At 45.6% G+C, this 15,801-nt stretch overlaps 2 protein-coding genes across 2 annotated transcripts; both read left to right on the forward strand.

Moving 5' to 3' along the window:
- The first annotated feature begins 250 nt into the window (after positions 1-250).
- LOC112628068 (U3 small nucleolar ribonucleoprotein protein MPP10) lies at positions 251-1,145 on the forward strand. Its single transcript, XM_025390861.1, has 2 exons — positions 251-570; positions 1,005-1,145. Exons 1-2 carry the CDS (start codon positions 307-309, stop codon positions 1,143-1,145), a joined length of 405 nt encoding a protein of 134 aa, XP_025246646.1. The 5' UTR covers positions 251-306.
- A 1,738-nt stretch (positions 1,146-2,883) lies between these two features.
- Positions 2,884-14,518, forward strand: LOC112628024 (golgin subfamily A member 6-like protein 1). Its single transcript, XM_025390798.1, has 10 exons — positions 2,884-2,973; positions 4,488-4,634; positions 8,672-8,815; positions 10,474-10,602; positions 11,676-11,726; positions 11,815-11,908; positions 12,004-12,110; positions 12,862-12,920; positions 13,251-13,392; positions 13,715-14,518. Exons 1-10 carry the CDS (start codon positions 2,884-2,886, stop codon positions 14,516-14,518), a joined length of 1,767 nt encoding a protein of 588 aa, XP_025246583.1.
- Positions 14,519-15,801: the final 1,283 nt, after the last annotated feature.

The raw sequence follows: 15,801 nt of genomic DNA on the forward strand, positions 1-15,801 counted from the left end.
AAAAAAAAAAAAAAAAAAAAAAAAAAAAAAAAAAAAAAAAAAAAAATTACAAAATGGTAGACTCCATGGAAGCCCTTTACAAAAACTTGTGATAGGAAGTTTTGATGATGAGCAGACTTTGCAACAACTGGAATTGCAAAATGACCCAATTGTACAAAGCTTCCAAAATGCAGTTAGTGAAACAAAGATGAAGATATCAGTCTCCCAGAGAGTGAAGAACAGGAGTGTGAAGAGGATGGTTCAGAGACAGAGGCTGGTGGCCAGGAGGACCTAGAAGATTTAGAGGAGGAAGAGGAAGTGTCAGATATGGGTGATGACAATCCTGAAGTGAGTGAGAGAGCAAACTCAAGCAAATGCGATCTGAGGAAAAGCCCAGTTTTCAGTGCTGAGGATTCTGACCTTGACTTTGGTATCAACAAATTGGAACAGCAGAGCAAGGTGCAAAACAAAGGACGTGGAAAACCAAGAGAAAAGTCCATAGTAGACGAGATATTCCTCCAACTCTCTGCGATGGAGGCCTATTTAGAAAACAGAGGAAAAGAAGAGGAACAAAAAGATGATGATGATGAGGTGGAAGATACTGATCTTTTAAAGATATTCATGCTGATGAAGATGAAGGGGGACTCTGTGGAAGTGAGAAAGTTAAGATAAAGTGTTGAGAGAGGAGAGAGCCCTTTCCTCCTCCTCAATTTAGCTTTTGTTCTGTTTTTCTAGGAAAGATGTAATTGTAGTCAGAAGATGTAGAGCTAAGAAATATTATGCTGTATCTTATCAGTTATAAATGAATCTATACTTCCATTCAGTTTATGTTCCAGTTGTTCCTGTAATAGTTTTATGGTAGTGTTTTTAGTTGCCAATTTCACCTAGTAACTATTTTTTGACTTGTAGTGTTATTAAGTTAGAAAGTAATGTAGACATACAGTACACATACAAATATATATGCATGTGTTAATGATGTATTTTTCTATTCCTAATTAATAGTTTTAAAAATCTTTTTATCTTAGTCAGGTAAAAGTTCCAGAAATGTGAAGTACAAAGATTTTTTTGATCCAGTTGAAAGTGATGAAGATACAGCAAGTGATCATGATGATGAGCTGGGTTCCAACAAGATGATGAAATTGCTGAAGAAGCAGCAGAAGAACTAAGCATTTCTGAAATCTATTTTGAATCATCCTTTACAAGGTGAGCTGGAATTGCCCACTCATGTATTTGTACTTGTGGTTTGCACGTATGTTTGTTTTAAGAAGTTAGATTCTCTCCTATCAGATATTTTCAAGATAGCCAGAGGAAAGTCTCTGGATTTAAAGGGACATTAGAGATCAATTAATGAAGAAAAATATTACTGGCAGTAGCAATCAAACCTTTCTTACCAGGAACTTTGATTTGGTTTTGTGCCCCCAAAATCCTGTTATTTTTGTGAGATAGGAGGTTTGTATTATAGATCAATGAATGATTTATTTTCTATATATTACACACTTTTTGTTCTGTTTCTTTTTTTTTCTTTTTTTTTGAGACGGAGTCTCGCTCTGTCGCCCAGGCTGGAGTGCAGTGGCCGGATCTCAGCTCACTGTAAGCTCCGCCTCCCGGGTTCCCGCCATTCTCCTGCCTCAGCCTCCCGAGTAGCTGGGACTACAGGCGCCCGCCACCTCGCCCGGCTAGTTTTTTGTATTTTTTTAGTAGAGACGGGGTTTCACCGTATTAGCCAGGATGGTCTCGATCTCCTGACCTCGTGATCCGCCCGTCTCCGCCTCCCAAAGTGCTGGGATTACAGGCTTGAGCCACCGTGCCCGGCCTTGTTCTGTTTCTTACATAGCATTTCACTGAAATGATACCTTCTCTTCCTTAATACCTGGATGATTTTGGAAGTTCTGAGTATTTGATTGCATTAGGCATATAAAAGAAGAACTTTTCTCTCTCCTTATGTCTTTATATGTATAGCATGTCTCTCCTGACAAAGCTGTCCTGAGAGCCTCTTGTAACTGTTTTCACTGCTCTGGAGGATACCGCCTGTGTCTTTAAAGTGCTCCACAGATTTTGGTGAGTGCAAAAAATAGCCGTAATTTTAATTAATACCATGACAAACATATCTTCCAAAGTATGTCTGATTTCAGACAAGTGAAATTTCATTTAATTTTAGTAGATGTAGTCTGGCTCCAATAATTTGGCTATATTATTTATCCAATCTTAAAATTGTATTATAATAAAAATGAGAATAGTGCCAGGCACAGTAGCTCACACTTGTAATCCCAGCACTTTGGGAGGCTGACGAAGAAGGATTCTTTGAGCCCAGGAGTTCGAGACCAGCCTGGGCAACATGGTGAAACTCCGTCTCCACTAAAAATTTTAAAAATGAGCTGGGGTGGTAGCGTGAGCCTATATTCTCTGCTACTCGAGAGTCTGATCTGGGATGATCGCCTGAGTCCAGGAGTTCAAGGCTGCAGTGAGCTATGATTGGACTATGGCACTCCAGCCTGGGCAACAGAGCTGGAGAATAGGCAAATAAGCCATACCAAGAATATCAGAAGAATTATTTTTAAAATATTTGAACCTAAATTAAATTCATCATTACCAGATTGTCCCTAGAGGATAAATTCTAAAGGCAAAAAACAAAAAACAAAAAACAAAAACCCCATAAAGTATTAATAAGTTAGTGTCCTTCCATCCCACTCCTCCCACCCTCCCCCCACAAAAAAGAAAGAAAGGTTTGGTTTTGCTTTGAAATTTTATTAGACCTTCAAGTGAAGTTTTCAGTAAATCACAAATAATTTATTGCAATTTCCACATATAAAGTAGAACTTTCAAGCTTTTTTCGTTTGAAACTGTTAGAATATGAAAACCCAAACCTGACAAAGGTAGCATTAACACATACACACACTCTTATTCATGACTCATGACGCAGACGTAGCACAGTGGAAAAATTATGCCACACAACCACGTGAACCTTATTCTTTGGAATCACTCTTAGAAGATCTGGTATGATTCCTGGTTGCAAGACGTTAAGGACAAAATACACGGTTCCCTCCATATATGTTAGAAAGACATTTGATAAAATTCAGTATTTATTTCTAAATTTTTTTTACCCCTAGTGGATTATAAACACATCTAGCCAAAAGCTGCCATCATGCATGATGGGTGAAATTCTGCAAATATCCCTTAAAGATCAGGAATAAGACAAAATGTCCAGTGTTACAGTTACCCCCGTTAATTAACACTAACAGTTAATCGCCACGTAAGCCAGTGCAACTACAAAAGATAAAGATAAGAGATTAGGAAAACTGCCGGGAGCGGTGGTTCACACCTGTAATCTCAGCACTTTGGGAGCTCAGGAGCTCACAGCACTTGAGCTCAGGAGTTTGAGACCAGCCTGGGCAACATGGTGAGACCTCATCTCTGTGAAAAAATACAAAATAAGCTGGGCATATTACATGCACCTGTGGTCCCAGCTACTTGGGAGTCTGAGGTGAGAGGACTGCTTGAGCCTGGGAGGCAGAGGCTGCAATGAGCTGAGATGGCGCAACTGTCCTCCAGCCTGGGCAACAGAGTGAGACTGTGTCTCAAAAAAAAAAAAAAAAAAAAACTATATATATGTGTATATGTATATATTAGGGATACTAAAATGAAAACATTATTGTTTGGAGAGAAAACTGAATGGATAAACTGAATCGATATTGGGAACACAAGATAATTCTGTAAGGTAGCTGAAAAAGCTGGCATTTTATACACTGAAGTCATAATTGTTGTCTTTTATAAGTTAGAGATAAGAAGAATTTGAGTTTAGAGTCAAAAGGGTCAGGCTCCATCAAATACTAATATTCTAATCAAAGAATTACTCGCCCGGGCATGGTGGCTCATGCCTGTAATCCCAGCACTTTGGGAGGCTGAGGCGGGCAGATCACGAGGTCAGGAGATCAAGACCATCCTGGCTAACACGGTGAAACCCCGTCCCTACTAAAAATACAAAAAATTAGCCGGGCATGGTCGCGGGCACCTGTAGTCCCAGCTACTCGGGAGGCTGAGGTAGGAGAATGGTGTGAACCCGGGAGGCGGAGCTTGCAGTGAGCCTACATCGTGCCACTGCACTCCAGCCTGGGCGACAGAGTGACAGACTCCATTTCAAAAAAAAAAAAAAAAAAAGAATTACTTAACTTTAGGACGCTCTAATAATCAAAATTGATAGTGGCTTGTGAACAGACAGATCACTTGAATAGAATAGAGCTCAGATATAAACCCAAATGCTTCTGAGGGAGTTAAGTCTATTATAAACATGACATTTTAAATCAATGAGGAAAAGAAATCATTTGCAGCTCACCCCCCCCATAGGCAGCAGAAATAGGAAGTCATTGGCAGAATAAAAAGACAGTAAGAACAGAATTGTGGAACAGTATATTTCTTGCTTCCCCACTTTTCAAAGTATTTTTTGCTTTTACACAAGTATAAGTGTAATATTATTTTCTAAGTGTATACTCATTCTTTTGTCTCTTTCTTAGATGAATGAAAAGAGTTATACCTTTAGAAAAAGAGTTGTTAGAATAAAGCCTCGGCAGCGTCAGGGGGCAGTGACAGTACAGAAGAGACCAGAGAATAGCCTCCTGGAGGAGACCCTGCGCTGTGACCATGCTGTCCGGATGGGTACGGTGAGCTCTTCTGCAGAGTGTTCAATTCTGTGCTTTTTCTATGGTTCCATTTCATAGAAAGATTTGGGGTGATGTTTCTTTTCCCTCAACTTTTTATTTTAAAAACTTGCAAACATAGAGAAGTTGATAAAATCATACAGTGAATATCTGTACGCTATTCAGCTGGATTCACTAGTTAACGTTTTGTCATATTTGTTTCTCTCTTCCGCGTATGAAAGATTGTATATGTGCCCTTTTAACCTCTGAATCATTTCAAAGTAAGTTGCCAGTATCAGAGCATTTCACTGTTAGGTACTTTTGTAGATATCTTCTAAGAACCAGGACATTCTCCTATATAATCACAATACCATTAATCTACCCCCAAAATTTAACATCAATACACTAGTGATACCTACTGTATAGATTATTATCAGCTTTCTTGCAGTAATCTGTTTAGAAGACTTGCATCCTGTCACCATCCACTGATTAAATTTTGAACTCTAACTGGAAACCCTGGTCATCTCACTGCCTTCTTTCTTATACCCATTAAGTCAAAATGAGCTCTCATTTTATTTCAGTGGAAAAGAGAACGGAAAAGAGGGGAAGAGTCCCTAGGTACCTGGGATAAAGTATGAGCGCTTACTACCACACGTATTCTAGTTCTGTAGTTTTCAAACTCCAGGGAGCATCTCAAGGCTTATTAAAGCACAGATAGCTGTCCCTCTTCCCCACTTTCTGATTCAGGAGGTGTGGGGCTGGCCCAGGAATCTGCATGTCTAACAAGTTCCCACGTGTTGCTGATGCTGAGGGTCTGAGGACTACAATGCAAGAATTAGTGGTTTAGTGGACGTCTACCTAATGAATACATGTTTTATTTCCTTTAGCACCTGTGATTACAGAGGAAACACTTTTCACCTGGAAGATATCATTAAACAAGATAAGAGTTCAGGTCAGTAAGAATTAAATTTAACTTAATTGAAATATCACTTTGAAATGTTTAGAAATAATATGACAGGCCAGGCACAGTGGCTTATGCCTGTAATCCCAGTACTTTGGGAGGACAAGGCAGAAGGATCCCTTGAGGTCAGGAGTTTGAGACCAGCCTGTCCAAGATGGTAAAACTCCACCTCTACTAAAAATTCAAAAATTAGCTGGGCATGGTGGTGCATGCCTGTAGTCCCAGCTACTCAGGAGGCTGAGCTAGGGGAATCGCTTGAACTCAGGAGATGGAGGTTGCAGTGAGCTGAGATGCACCACTGCACTCCAGCCTGGGCAACAGAGAAAGACTCCATCTCTAAATAAATATGTAAATAAATAAATAAATAAATAATAAAAATAAAAAATAAAAGGAAGATGGGGCAGCTTTGAGTACTGCACGCCCTGAAAATGGGCTGATTTCCCTCGAGAGGCAGGGATTTAAGCTCTCTAGCCTACATGGGATACATACAGAAGAAAAAAGAAGAAAACAAAAAGAAATGTAAGTATAAATCAATGAAAATAACTCTTCTCCCTGATTATAAAGGAAATCACATTCTTTTTGTAATAATTTGGATGACAAAATATAAAGAAAAATCTTTAATTTTGCCACTCACAACATTCTGGTTTGTTGCTTTTCACACTTTTTATGCCTAGAAACATTTTAATGAAGTAGAATCATAATATATGGTCTTTTGCCACTGACTATATTTTAAGCATGTTTCTATGGGAGAAATATATCCTAGCATCATCATTTTAATAGCTGGATATATGTTAAGTGCATCGGTGCCACACCAGAGTGAATTTCCTTCCATATACTTTTTAATGGACTTGAGTAAGGATTTTTGCACCAAATTCATAGATGTAGAATTTCTAGAGGAAAATAATATGAAACAGTTTTAGGATTTTTAAAAGAAATGATCAAATTATCCTGCAGGAAAATTGGTTGAGTTTACACTCCCACAAACAGGGACGGAGCTCCAGGTTCCCACTGCCATTTGTCATTTCTGCTGGTCTTTAAGCAGAACCTCTCATTGTTTTCATTACATTTCTTTCATTTCTAGTGCTTTTGAATCTTTTTCATATGCTCATTGGCCATTTTTCTTCTAGTGGGAAGTGCCGGTTTCTCCATTGCCCATTTCCTGCTGGAAATCATTCATTTTTTTTTCTGAGTAATTTTAAAGATTTCTTTATAGGCTAAGGATATAAACCTTTTATCTGTCATTGAGGTTACAAAGACTTTCTCCCAGTAAGTAATTTGTCATTTCACTTTATTTATTTATGTTTTGCTAGCAAAGCACCAAAGTCAAATTTCACTTAATTATTATCCTGCTGAATGAAAATATTTTAACTTAGTGATTTTAGTGTAAATAGGAGCAGGACAGAATGTAATATCTAGATCTCATTCTGTCACCCCAACTGGAGTGCAATGGCATGATCATAGCTACTGCAGCCTCAAACTCCTGGGCTCAAGTGATTTTCCCACCTCAGCCTCCCAAGTAGCTCTAAGACTACAGGTGTGTGCCGCCATGGCCAGCTAATTTTTAAAATTTTTGCAGAGATGGAATTCGCTATGCTGCCCAGGCTGGTCTTGAATTCCTGACTTACCCCACCTTGGCTTGCCCATATGCTGGGAAGACAGGAGTGAACTACTGCTCCCAGCCAAGAGCTTACTTTTGTTTGCTAGGAGTGTTCTTGGTATTTTTTTGTATTTGAGACTTTCATGCTAGTGCTGAAGTATTACACTCACCATATGAGGTTTACAGGACTTTTGTTTTAATATTGAACAGAGGGAACTGTTTAGTTTTCCATCTTTGCAGGTATACAAAATGTGCCTACCAGGACTCTGCTTTGTATCCATTGGAAAGCAAGAAGTAATACAGTAAAACTGTAAATCGTAGAACTCTAGAAAAAAGCTTAGTTTGGTCTGGGATAAGAAGCACACAGGTGATGGAGCAAATCATGAAAAAGTCAACCCTTGATCCCAGGTAGCAAGCACTACACAGTGACAGAACACAATTCTTGGTTTTCATGATTGCAAGTCATAGCCAAGTATCAAGTGAGAAATTCAGTTTCATTTTCAGGGCTTAGAGAGACCAGGTGATTCTAGAAAAATAGGATTTAGTGATTAACCTCATGAGAGTGGGAGTTATTTATGTCTTTTTTCTCTCCCGCATCGCTTAGCATTTAGCCTTACTTTAGAGGGTCCTGTATTTGTTTTAAACTTGTAAAGACCTTTGAGTGCTTATTAAATGGAAAGCTTTCTTTGTGTGTGTGTGTGTATGTGTGTGTGTGTGTGTGTAGGTATGTATGCATGTATATAAGTATATATGTATTTAGAGAAAAAGTCTCATTCTGTAGCCCAGGCTGAAGTGCAGTGGCATGATTTTGGCTCACTACAACCTCCGCCTACCAGGTTCAAGGGAGTCTCCTGCCTAACCACCCAAGTAGCTGGGATTACAGGCACCTGCCACCATGCCCAGTTAGTTGTGTATTTTTAATGGAGACAGGGTTTCATCATGTTGGTCAAGCTGGCCTTGAACTCCTGAACTCAGGTGATCCACCCGCCCCAGCCTCCCAAAGTGCTGGGATTACAGGCATGAGCCGCCACACCTGGCTCTAAAGCTTTGTGTTTTTAAAGATGTTAGACAGGTTTCTTGTTTTTTGTTTGTTTGTTTGTTTAATAAAACCTTAACAATAATGTAGGAGAATAAGAGAGAGTTTTTCCAAAAAAGGGAAATCATTGTGATTATATTATCTTATTGGAATATAGGATAATATAGTCTTTATCAATCATCAAGCACACTATAAATTTCCATTTTAATAGGATTTGTACCTCAATTGAGGTTATACAGTTTTAAAGTTTTTAAAGTGGAAGCCAGTCCCGCCCCTGTCCTGGAGTGGGCAGGGACAGCGGTTGCATGGGCAGCTTTCCTTGTGACACCACAGGTCCTTCATGACACTCTGCTGTCTGGCCACGCCTCATTTCCCTTTCATCTTATTGACCAATGAGCTTGAAGCATTGAGGGCACGCCCCTATTCTGCATTCTACTGTGGCCCTGGTTACGCCTCCTCTGTCTCAGTCACACAGCTACGTGGCAGGTGACTGGAGGTGTATAGTTGTCCTCGCCTGGACTGTGCTGGTGTGGCCCCAACCCCACCGCCCTACCCATCCCATGATGTCCGAAGAAACCCTACAGAAAAAATTGGCTAAGGCCAAGGAAAAGGTAAAATGTACCAGGTTGCAGCACCCCAACTCAGCCCCAGGCTCCCTCTGACAGCCAAACTGCTGCCAGAGTCTGTACCACTCCTGAGGCACACCTGGCTGCCCCTCCCCCAGTGCCTGTGGGCTCCCCACACCCAAATCTTGTGAGCCAGCCCAACCCCCTCATGAGTCCTGCCCCTGCCCTCACCAGTCACCCCAGGGTGACTTTGAGCTGGTGACTTCTGGGGCTTCCCTCTCCATAGTCCACTCTTACCTCCTGCTACCCGAAACCCTACCTCCCTGGGGTCTTTGGGCTCATGTCTCCAAGCACCTGGGTGCCCCAGAACCTGCCCTCCACCAGTTGCCCCAGAGTCACTTTGGGCAGGTGACTCCTGCGGCTCCCTGCTCCATACACGGCCCTCACCTCCCACCGCCCCAAGCCTGACCTCCCTGGGCTCTTTGGGCTTGCGTCTCTAAGGACCTGGGTCCCAATCCTGTGACCCCCCTCCCCAATCTCAAAGTGGAAACTTGGGCATTGCACTCACGTGTCCCTCCCACCACTCCACCGAGGAGTGGAATGTAGTGATGTCATAGTCCCTCTAGGAACTGTCATTACTGCAACGAGACCGGTCTCTGGTCTTAGGACCCAGTCCCCTAAGTGTTCTTGCCAATTTCAGGTTCCTCTGGTTGCAGCACAGGTTTCCAGCTGGAAGGGGAATGGGGACCCTGGGACCTAGGGGAGAGAGGTTTCAGGCTGCCTTACTTCCTTAATACAGACATTGACAGTGTGAAAAGCCGACAAATCCCCCATGAGCTCAACACGTTAACAATGTCTCTGGGTGGCAATGGGAGAACAGGTTTGGTTTAGTTTTCTCCCAGGCTTCTACTCTCCAGAGAGATTTTAACATTGTTTCTGAGTTCTCCACCTCAGATTTGAAATCTCCATTTTCTGGGACCAGAGTGCTCCTCAGTCAGTGGTTGCTGGAGTGAGATCTGCCTATCTTCTGTGGAACAGATCTTGGGAAACTGAACTTGACAGCTTGAATCTTCCTCATCTCATCTCCACCTGGGGTACTTTGAGTGCCACAGGATAAATATGGGGCATCTTTCTGAAGCATCAGTTTCCTTTGAGTCTACTGAGAGACAAAACATTAATGTACTTAGGGGTGACTGTCACATACATTTATAAGAATATACAAGACTTCTCTCTGAAATGAGGGTTGGGTTGTCCTCTTTGTGTTAAGTTCCCAGATTTCACAGAAAGGCTGCCTTCTGCCATGAGCATACATTAATATAAAAGTTTGAGAGGTAGTGGTGCACTTCTTCACACTAACAGACGTGTGAGGGTGTATGACTCTAAACCACACAGTGTACAGTTCCTGCCTACTTAATATTTGCTTTTCTACCTCTGCCTCTGGTTTTGGTCCCTGGCAGCTGCTGATTCTTGGTAAAACCCCAGAGGTTGGAGTCAGAAGACTGAGTTTCAGTTCCATTATTGCCTTCTTTTCAGCCATGGTATCAATCCCTCTCAGTCACTAAGTGATTGTGACAGTACTTCCTACAGTTGTTGGTGGCATTAAATCAGATGGTCTGTAATGGTATTTTGTATAAACGGTAAAGCAAGATGTGACTGTAGGAGCTTGTAGTTCTCATGAGTATCACTGCTCTTCCTTTCCACAGCTGAGAGACTCTCATCCCCAGACCAGCCCTAGTGTTGGTAGAGGAGCAACTGACACCAAAAAGAAGAAAATAAATAACGGCGCTAACCCTGAGACAACCACTTCTGGTGGTTGCCACTCACCTGAGGATGTGAGTCTTGGCTGGCCAGGCTCCTGGGGACAGAGGGCACAAGGGGTGGTGGAGGGTAATTGAGATTGTGGAAGAACTCCCAGGCACTGGTTAAGAATTCTGGGTTTGAATCCTCTCCATCTGCTGGGGATATGATTTAGGGCAAATTCCTTCAGCTCTTTGGGCCTCTCTTTTCACATCTGTAAAATAGGAGTGGTCTTGTTTTACTTACATTTGTGAAGTTTAAATGAGATTTATCATTGCAGTTTTTATGTTAATCCCTAGTCCAGGGCCTGCTGTAAACTCTCCTTCTCGGGCTTGCGTTTCCTGAGGTAGAGTTAGAGAGTATCAGAGGTTTCTGTTAGCTCTGAGAGTCTGAGAGTTAAAGGCCCACTAGAATGGAAACCTCAGGGCCAAGGGCTCCTGTCTGCCTTTTCCGTCCTATCCCCGCTGTGAAGAACCGTCCCTGGCCCGCATGTGCTCAGTCAATGTTTGTTGAATGAATGCACCTTTCTAAATCACAAGCTGGCAGAAGGGTGGGCTCTTCTCACACTCCATCTCTGAAGATTTCTGTGACTGTCTTTTCAAGGGAATCTAGTTTCAGACTTTGAGTTCTGTGGCTGTGGGCAAAACCCAACAAAGACCCAAATCCTTTTTCTTTGGGAGTTGAGGACAGTTTACCAGTTCATGTTCCCATTGGGTCTAAGAACTTTGCCTTTAAAATCCATCCCTGGCCCCTGCCTACTGCTTCCTGGCCTGGGGAATAGAGTCGAGGGGCCACCTTCAGTCACCTTCCTTTGACTGAAACAACAGAACCAAGCTCAGCTGGAAGAAGTAACATGATTTCTTTGTTTGCTCATGACTGCTGGGTTTGGAGGGCACTCAGCCGTAGAGGCCCCAGTCTCCTCTTGCCTACTCCCAGCCTGGGGAAGAAGGCTCACCCCCCGGATCCCACCCCGTCCCCACAGGGTCCCTGATAACCTGGTCCCATGGGTGGGCCTGTCCTGGGGCAGTGGTGGTGTTCTGGGGGCATGTCTCTTGCTGTGCCATCTCTGCCTCCCCCTAGTAAGAGCTCTGTCTTCCTCTTTCTATAGGAAAAGAAGGCAAGCCACCAACATCAGGAAGCCCTAAGGAGGGAGCTAGAGGTGAGTGGAGGGTGTGAAGTTTCCTCCTGTCCTCTGGAGAAGGTTTCTTTGCTTCTCTTTCAGCATTTGCTTGTCTTTTCTCCCAAAGGCCCAGGTTCATACCATACGAATCCTTACATGTGAGAAAGCTGAGCTGCAGACGGCACTCTATTACAGCCAGCGTGCTGTCCAGCAGTTGCAAGGTGGGAATCTGGCACCCGGTCATCCTTCAACCTGGCACTTTGACAGGCCTTTAGGGGGAATCCTTTGGGCCGCATCTGAATGTCTCTCATTCCAGGAGAGTCCAGGCATCTGGTCGGCCGCCTGCATGATTCATGGAAGTTTGCCGGAGAGTTAGAGCGGGCTCTCTCTGCTGTCGCTACACAGAAGAAGAAGGCTGACAGGGTGAGTCCAACTACTGACTGTGTCCCCTGGGAACCCGGCTTCACAGATGGAGGAGTTGGCCTAAAACTCCCTTCTGCAGGATGGGGTGTCCTGCCCAGAAGGCAGCATGGCCATTTCTTGCTGCTTTTGTGTGTGGTGGTTAGAGGCCAACTAGTGCTGGGTCGGCTGCTGTGGGTGAGTTGGGGGGTGCTGTGGGGAGTGAGCACTGGACATAGAGCTCAGAGACTAAGTGCCCGCCCTTCCCATACTTGACTTGTTTTACACTGGCTCATGCCTGTAATGCCAGCACTTTGGGAGGCCGAGGTGGGTGGATCATCTGAGGTCAGGAGTTCAAGACTAGACTGACCGACATGGAGAAACCCCATCTCTACTAAAAATACAAAATTAGCCGGGTGTGGTGGCACATGCCTGTAATCCCAGCTACTTGGGAGGCTGAGGCAGGAGAATCATTGAACCCAGGAGGCAGAGGTTGTGGTGAGCCTAGATTGCGCCATTGCACTCCAACAAGAGCCAAACTCTGCCTCAAAAAAAAAAAAAAAAAAGAAAAGAAAAGAATAGAAAAGAAAAAGAAAGAAACAAAACAAAGATAGAAAAACAAATGAGACTGTGGGCTTGGAAGTGCCTTGAGAGCATGTGAGGTGTGACTGGGAGTGGGGAGTGGTGTGTGGAGTGGTCACGGTGGCTGTTGTTCCTGGTCGGCCAGCCGCTCCTCTGCCTGCTGTATCCTGACTTCACCTTTCTCTATTTGCAGTACGTCGAGGAGTTAACAAAGGAGAGGGACGCCCTGAGTCTGGAACTGTACAGGAACACGTAGGATGAGGGACGGTGGGATGGGAGGTCTGGGGGCTCTTAGCATGGGGGGGTGTGCTGGGAGGTGGGGGTACAGGTGAGCATGGTGAGAGGCTCATACAGGTTTTCATGTGTGCACAGGGAAGCTCTAGTGCCAGCTGTGCCACTGACTCATGGGGTAGCCTCAGGCAACTCATGTCTTCTCTCTGGCCTGCCACCTGGGACTTTTAATTCCTGGAGTCCTATCCAATGCCACGGTTCTGTGCTTGTGGGGTGAAAGCAGAGGGTTGATCACCACAGCGGTCCTTTCTGTTCTTCGTTCCTTGCTTTCTCTACTGCCTCTGGTCGTAGCATAACCGATGATGAGCTGAAGGAGAAAAATGCCGAACTACAAGAAAAACTTCAACTTGTAGAATCTGAGAAGTCTGAGATCCAGCTCAATGTAAAGGAGCTAAAAAGGAAGCTGGAGAAGGCCAAGCTCCTGCTGCCACAGGCAAGCGGCTGCAGCCCCAGGGGTTGTGGGATCCCTATCCGGCTGGGACCATGGTCTAGGGATCAAGCAGGATATGGGGAGTCTCCAGCCAAAAGCTAGAATATTTGGGTCCTTGTTCTGGTCCTGCTGTAGAATCCTCTAGAGTGTGCTAAAAATCTACAAATTGGGGCCCTGCCTGGGAAATCAGAATCTCAGAGTAGGGCTTGACAAAATATTTTATAGGATCATAGATAAAAACCATTGTTTGATAGATTACATTTATATGGGTATCTCATGAGTCTGTTTCCTTCTGAGGTTCAAACCAACACTTTCACTGTTCCAGCAGCAGCTGCAGGAGGAGGCTGACCACCTGGGTAAGGAGCTGCAGAGTGTGTCCGCGAAGCTCCAAGCCCAGGTGGAAGAAAACAAGTTGTGGAACCGCCTGTACCAGCAACAGGAAGAGAAGATGTGGAAGCAGGAGGAGAAGATACAGGAGCAGGTGGAGAAGATACGGGAGCAGGAGGAGAAGATACGGGAGCAGGAGGAGAAGATACGGGAGCAGGAGGAGAAGATGCGGAGGCAGGAGGAGAAGATGCGGGAGAAGGAGGAGAAGATGCGCGAGCAGGACGAGAAGATACGGGAGCAGGAGGAGAAGATGCAGAGGCAGGAGGAGCAGATGCGGAGGCAGGAGGAGGAGATGCGGGAGAAGGAGGAGAAGATGCGGGAGCAGGAGGAGAAGATGTGGGAGCAGGAGGAGAAGATGTGGAGGCAGGAGGAGAAGATGCATGAGCAGGACCAGAAGATGTGGAGGCAGGAGGAGAAAATGCATGATCAGGAGGAGAAGATGCGGAGGCAGGAGGAGATGATGTGGGAGAAGGAGGAAAAGATACGGGAGCAGGAGGAGAAGATGTGGAGGCAGGAGGAGAAGATGCGGGAGAAGGAGGAGAAGATGCAGAGGCAGGAGGAGAAGATGCGGGAGCAGGAAACGAGGCTGTGGCAGCAGGAGGAGATGCAGAAGCAGGAGGTGAGGCTGCAGGAGCTGGAGGAGAGGCTGGGGGAGCTGGGGCGGAAGGCCGAGCTCTGGGGGAGCAGGCGGAGGTGGGTGCAAACCCTGGAGATCATACAGAACGCCCTCACCACAACTTAGCAGATGGTGGTTGGCTCCCTCTGCTTTTCCACCAGTCTGTGGCGTACAGCTTCAATGGTGGGAAGAAGGGTGTGAGATTTGAGCCTGGGGAGGGAGGCATGGGCCTCTAGGCAAGGGAGGCAGTCACTTAGACCTGGAGGAAGGGGCTAGGAGCCAGGGGCCTGGGCAGATAACAGAGCCCTACTGTGCCCTCGCCACCCTGTTTATGGGCCCAGAATCTGGCAGCCAGCCACTGCCTACCCTGACGCCTATCCTGCAGGTGGAGCTGAAGAGCCAAGAGGCTCAGAGTCTGCAGCAGCAGCGAGACCATTCCCTGGGTCCCCTGCAGCAGTACGTGGCCGCCTATCAGCAACTGGCCTCTGAGAAGAAGGCTCTGCCCAGCTGCAGCAGCAGGAAGCTCAGGGCAAAGCGGTGGCCGAGGTGGCCCCCCAATAGTTGCAGGAGACCCAGTTGAGGGAGTTGATGAGGGCCGGGCCCGGAGGGGGGTGACCTAGCAACCTCCGTGCCTTCTCACTCTCTTTCCTGGCCCCTTAGGAGCACCTGGAAGCTGCCATCCAGCAGAACAAGCAGCTACACGCCCAGCTGAGCCTCATGGCTCTCCCTGGGGAAGGTATGGGAGATCGCTCAGAGGAGGAGGAGAGAGCCCCAGGAAGACGGGGGGACTGTTAGCAGCGTAGGATTGAGGAGTTGCAGGAGACTTTTAGAACAGCTGGTCATTATGCCAACCGGGTATCCTCACTAAGTTCGGCATAGATATGGCGACCTCCTGGGAGCGGGGGAACACCAGGGTTGCCTATGAATGGGGGAACTGGCCCAGGGCAGAAATGGAGCATGTCAGAACTCCCGTGTTGATTGGTAGTGGGACGGCACCTGGGCAACGTAGGGAGACGTTGGCTCTTCAAAAAAATAAAAGTAAAGAACGGCTGCTGATTTCCCTCTGGGGAGGGGCTGGCCAGGGTTGCACAGTGAGGGTGGGGGCAGAGGTGGGTCCATTGTTACCTCCCTTGTTGGGTTGTCTGAGGAGCCCTCTGGCCACTCCCCACAGGAGATGCACTGGACAGGGAGGAGGTGGAGGAGGAGGAGGCACCTCAGCCCATGCCAAGCATCCCAGAGGAACTGGAGAGCCAGGAGACCATGGTGAGCCTGACTCTTCCTACCCCAGCTTTGCTGTCTCCCTTGGTGGTCCCTCCCAGACCCCCTTATGCTCTTGGTTTCCCGCCTTCTGATTTCTCCAGACCCTCTAAGTCATGCAGCATTTCTGCGGGGGTGGGTGTGGAGGTGGG

The sequence above is a fragment of the Theropithecus gelada genome, chromosome 7a (genome assembly GCF_003255815.1).
Source record: "Theropithecus gelada isolate Dixy chromosome 7a, Tgel_1.0, whole genome shotgun sequence".
Classification (NCBI taxonomy): Eukaryota; Metazoa; Chordata; class Mammalia; order Primates; family Cercopithecidae; genus Theropithecus; species Theropithecus gelada.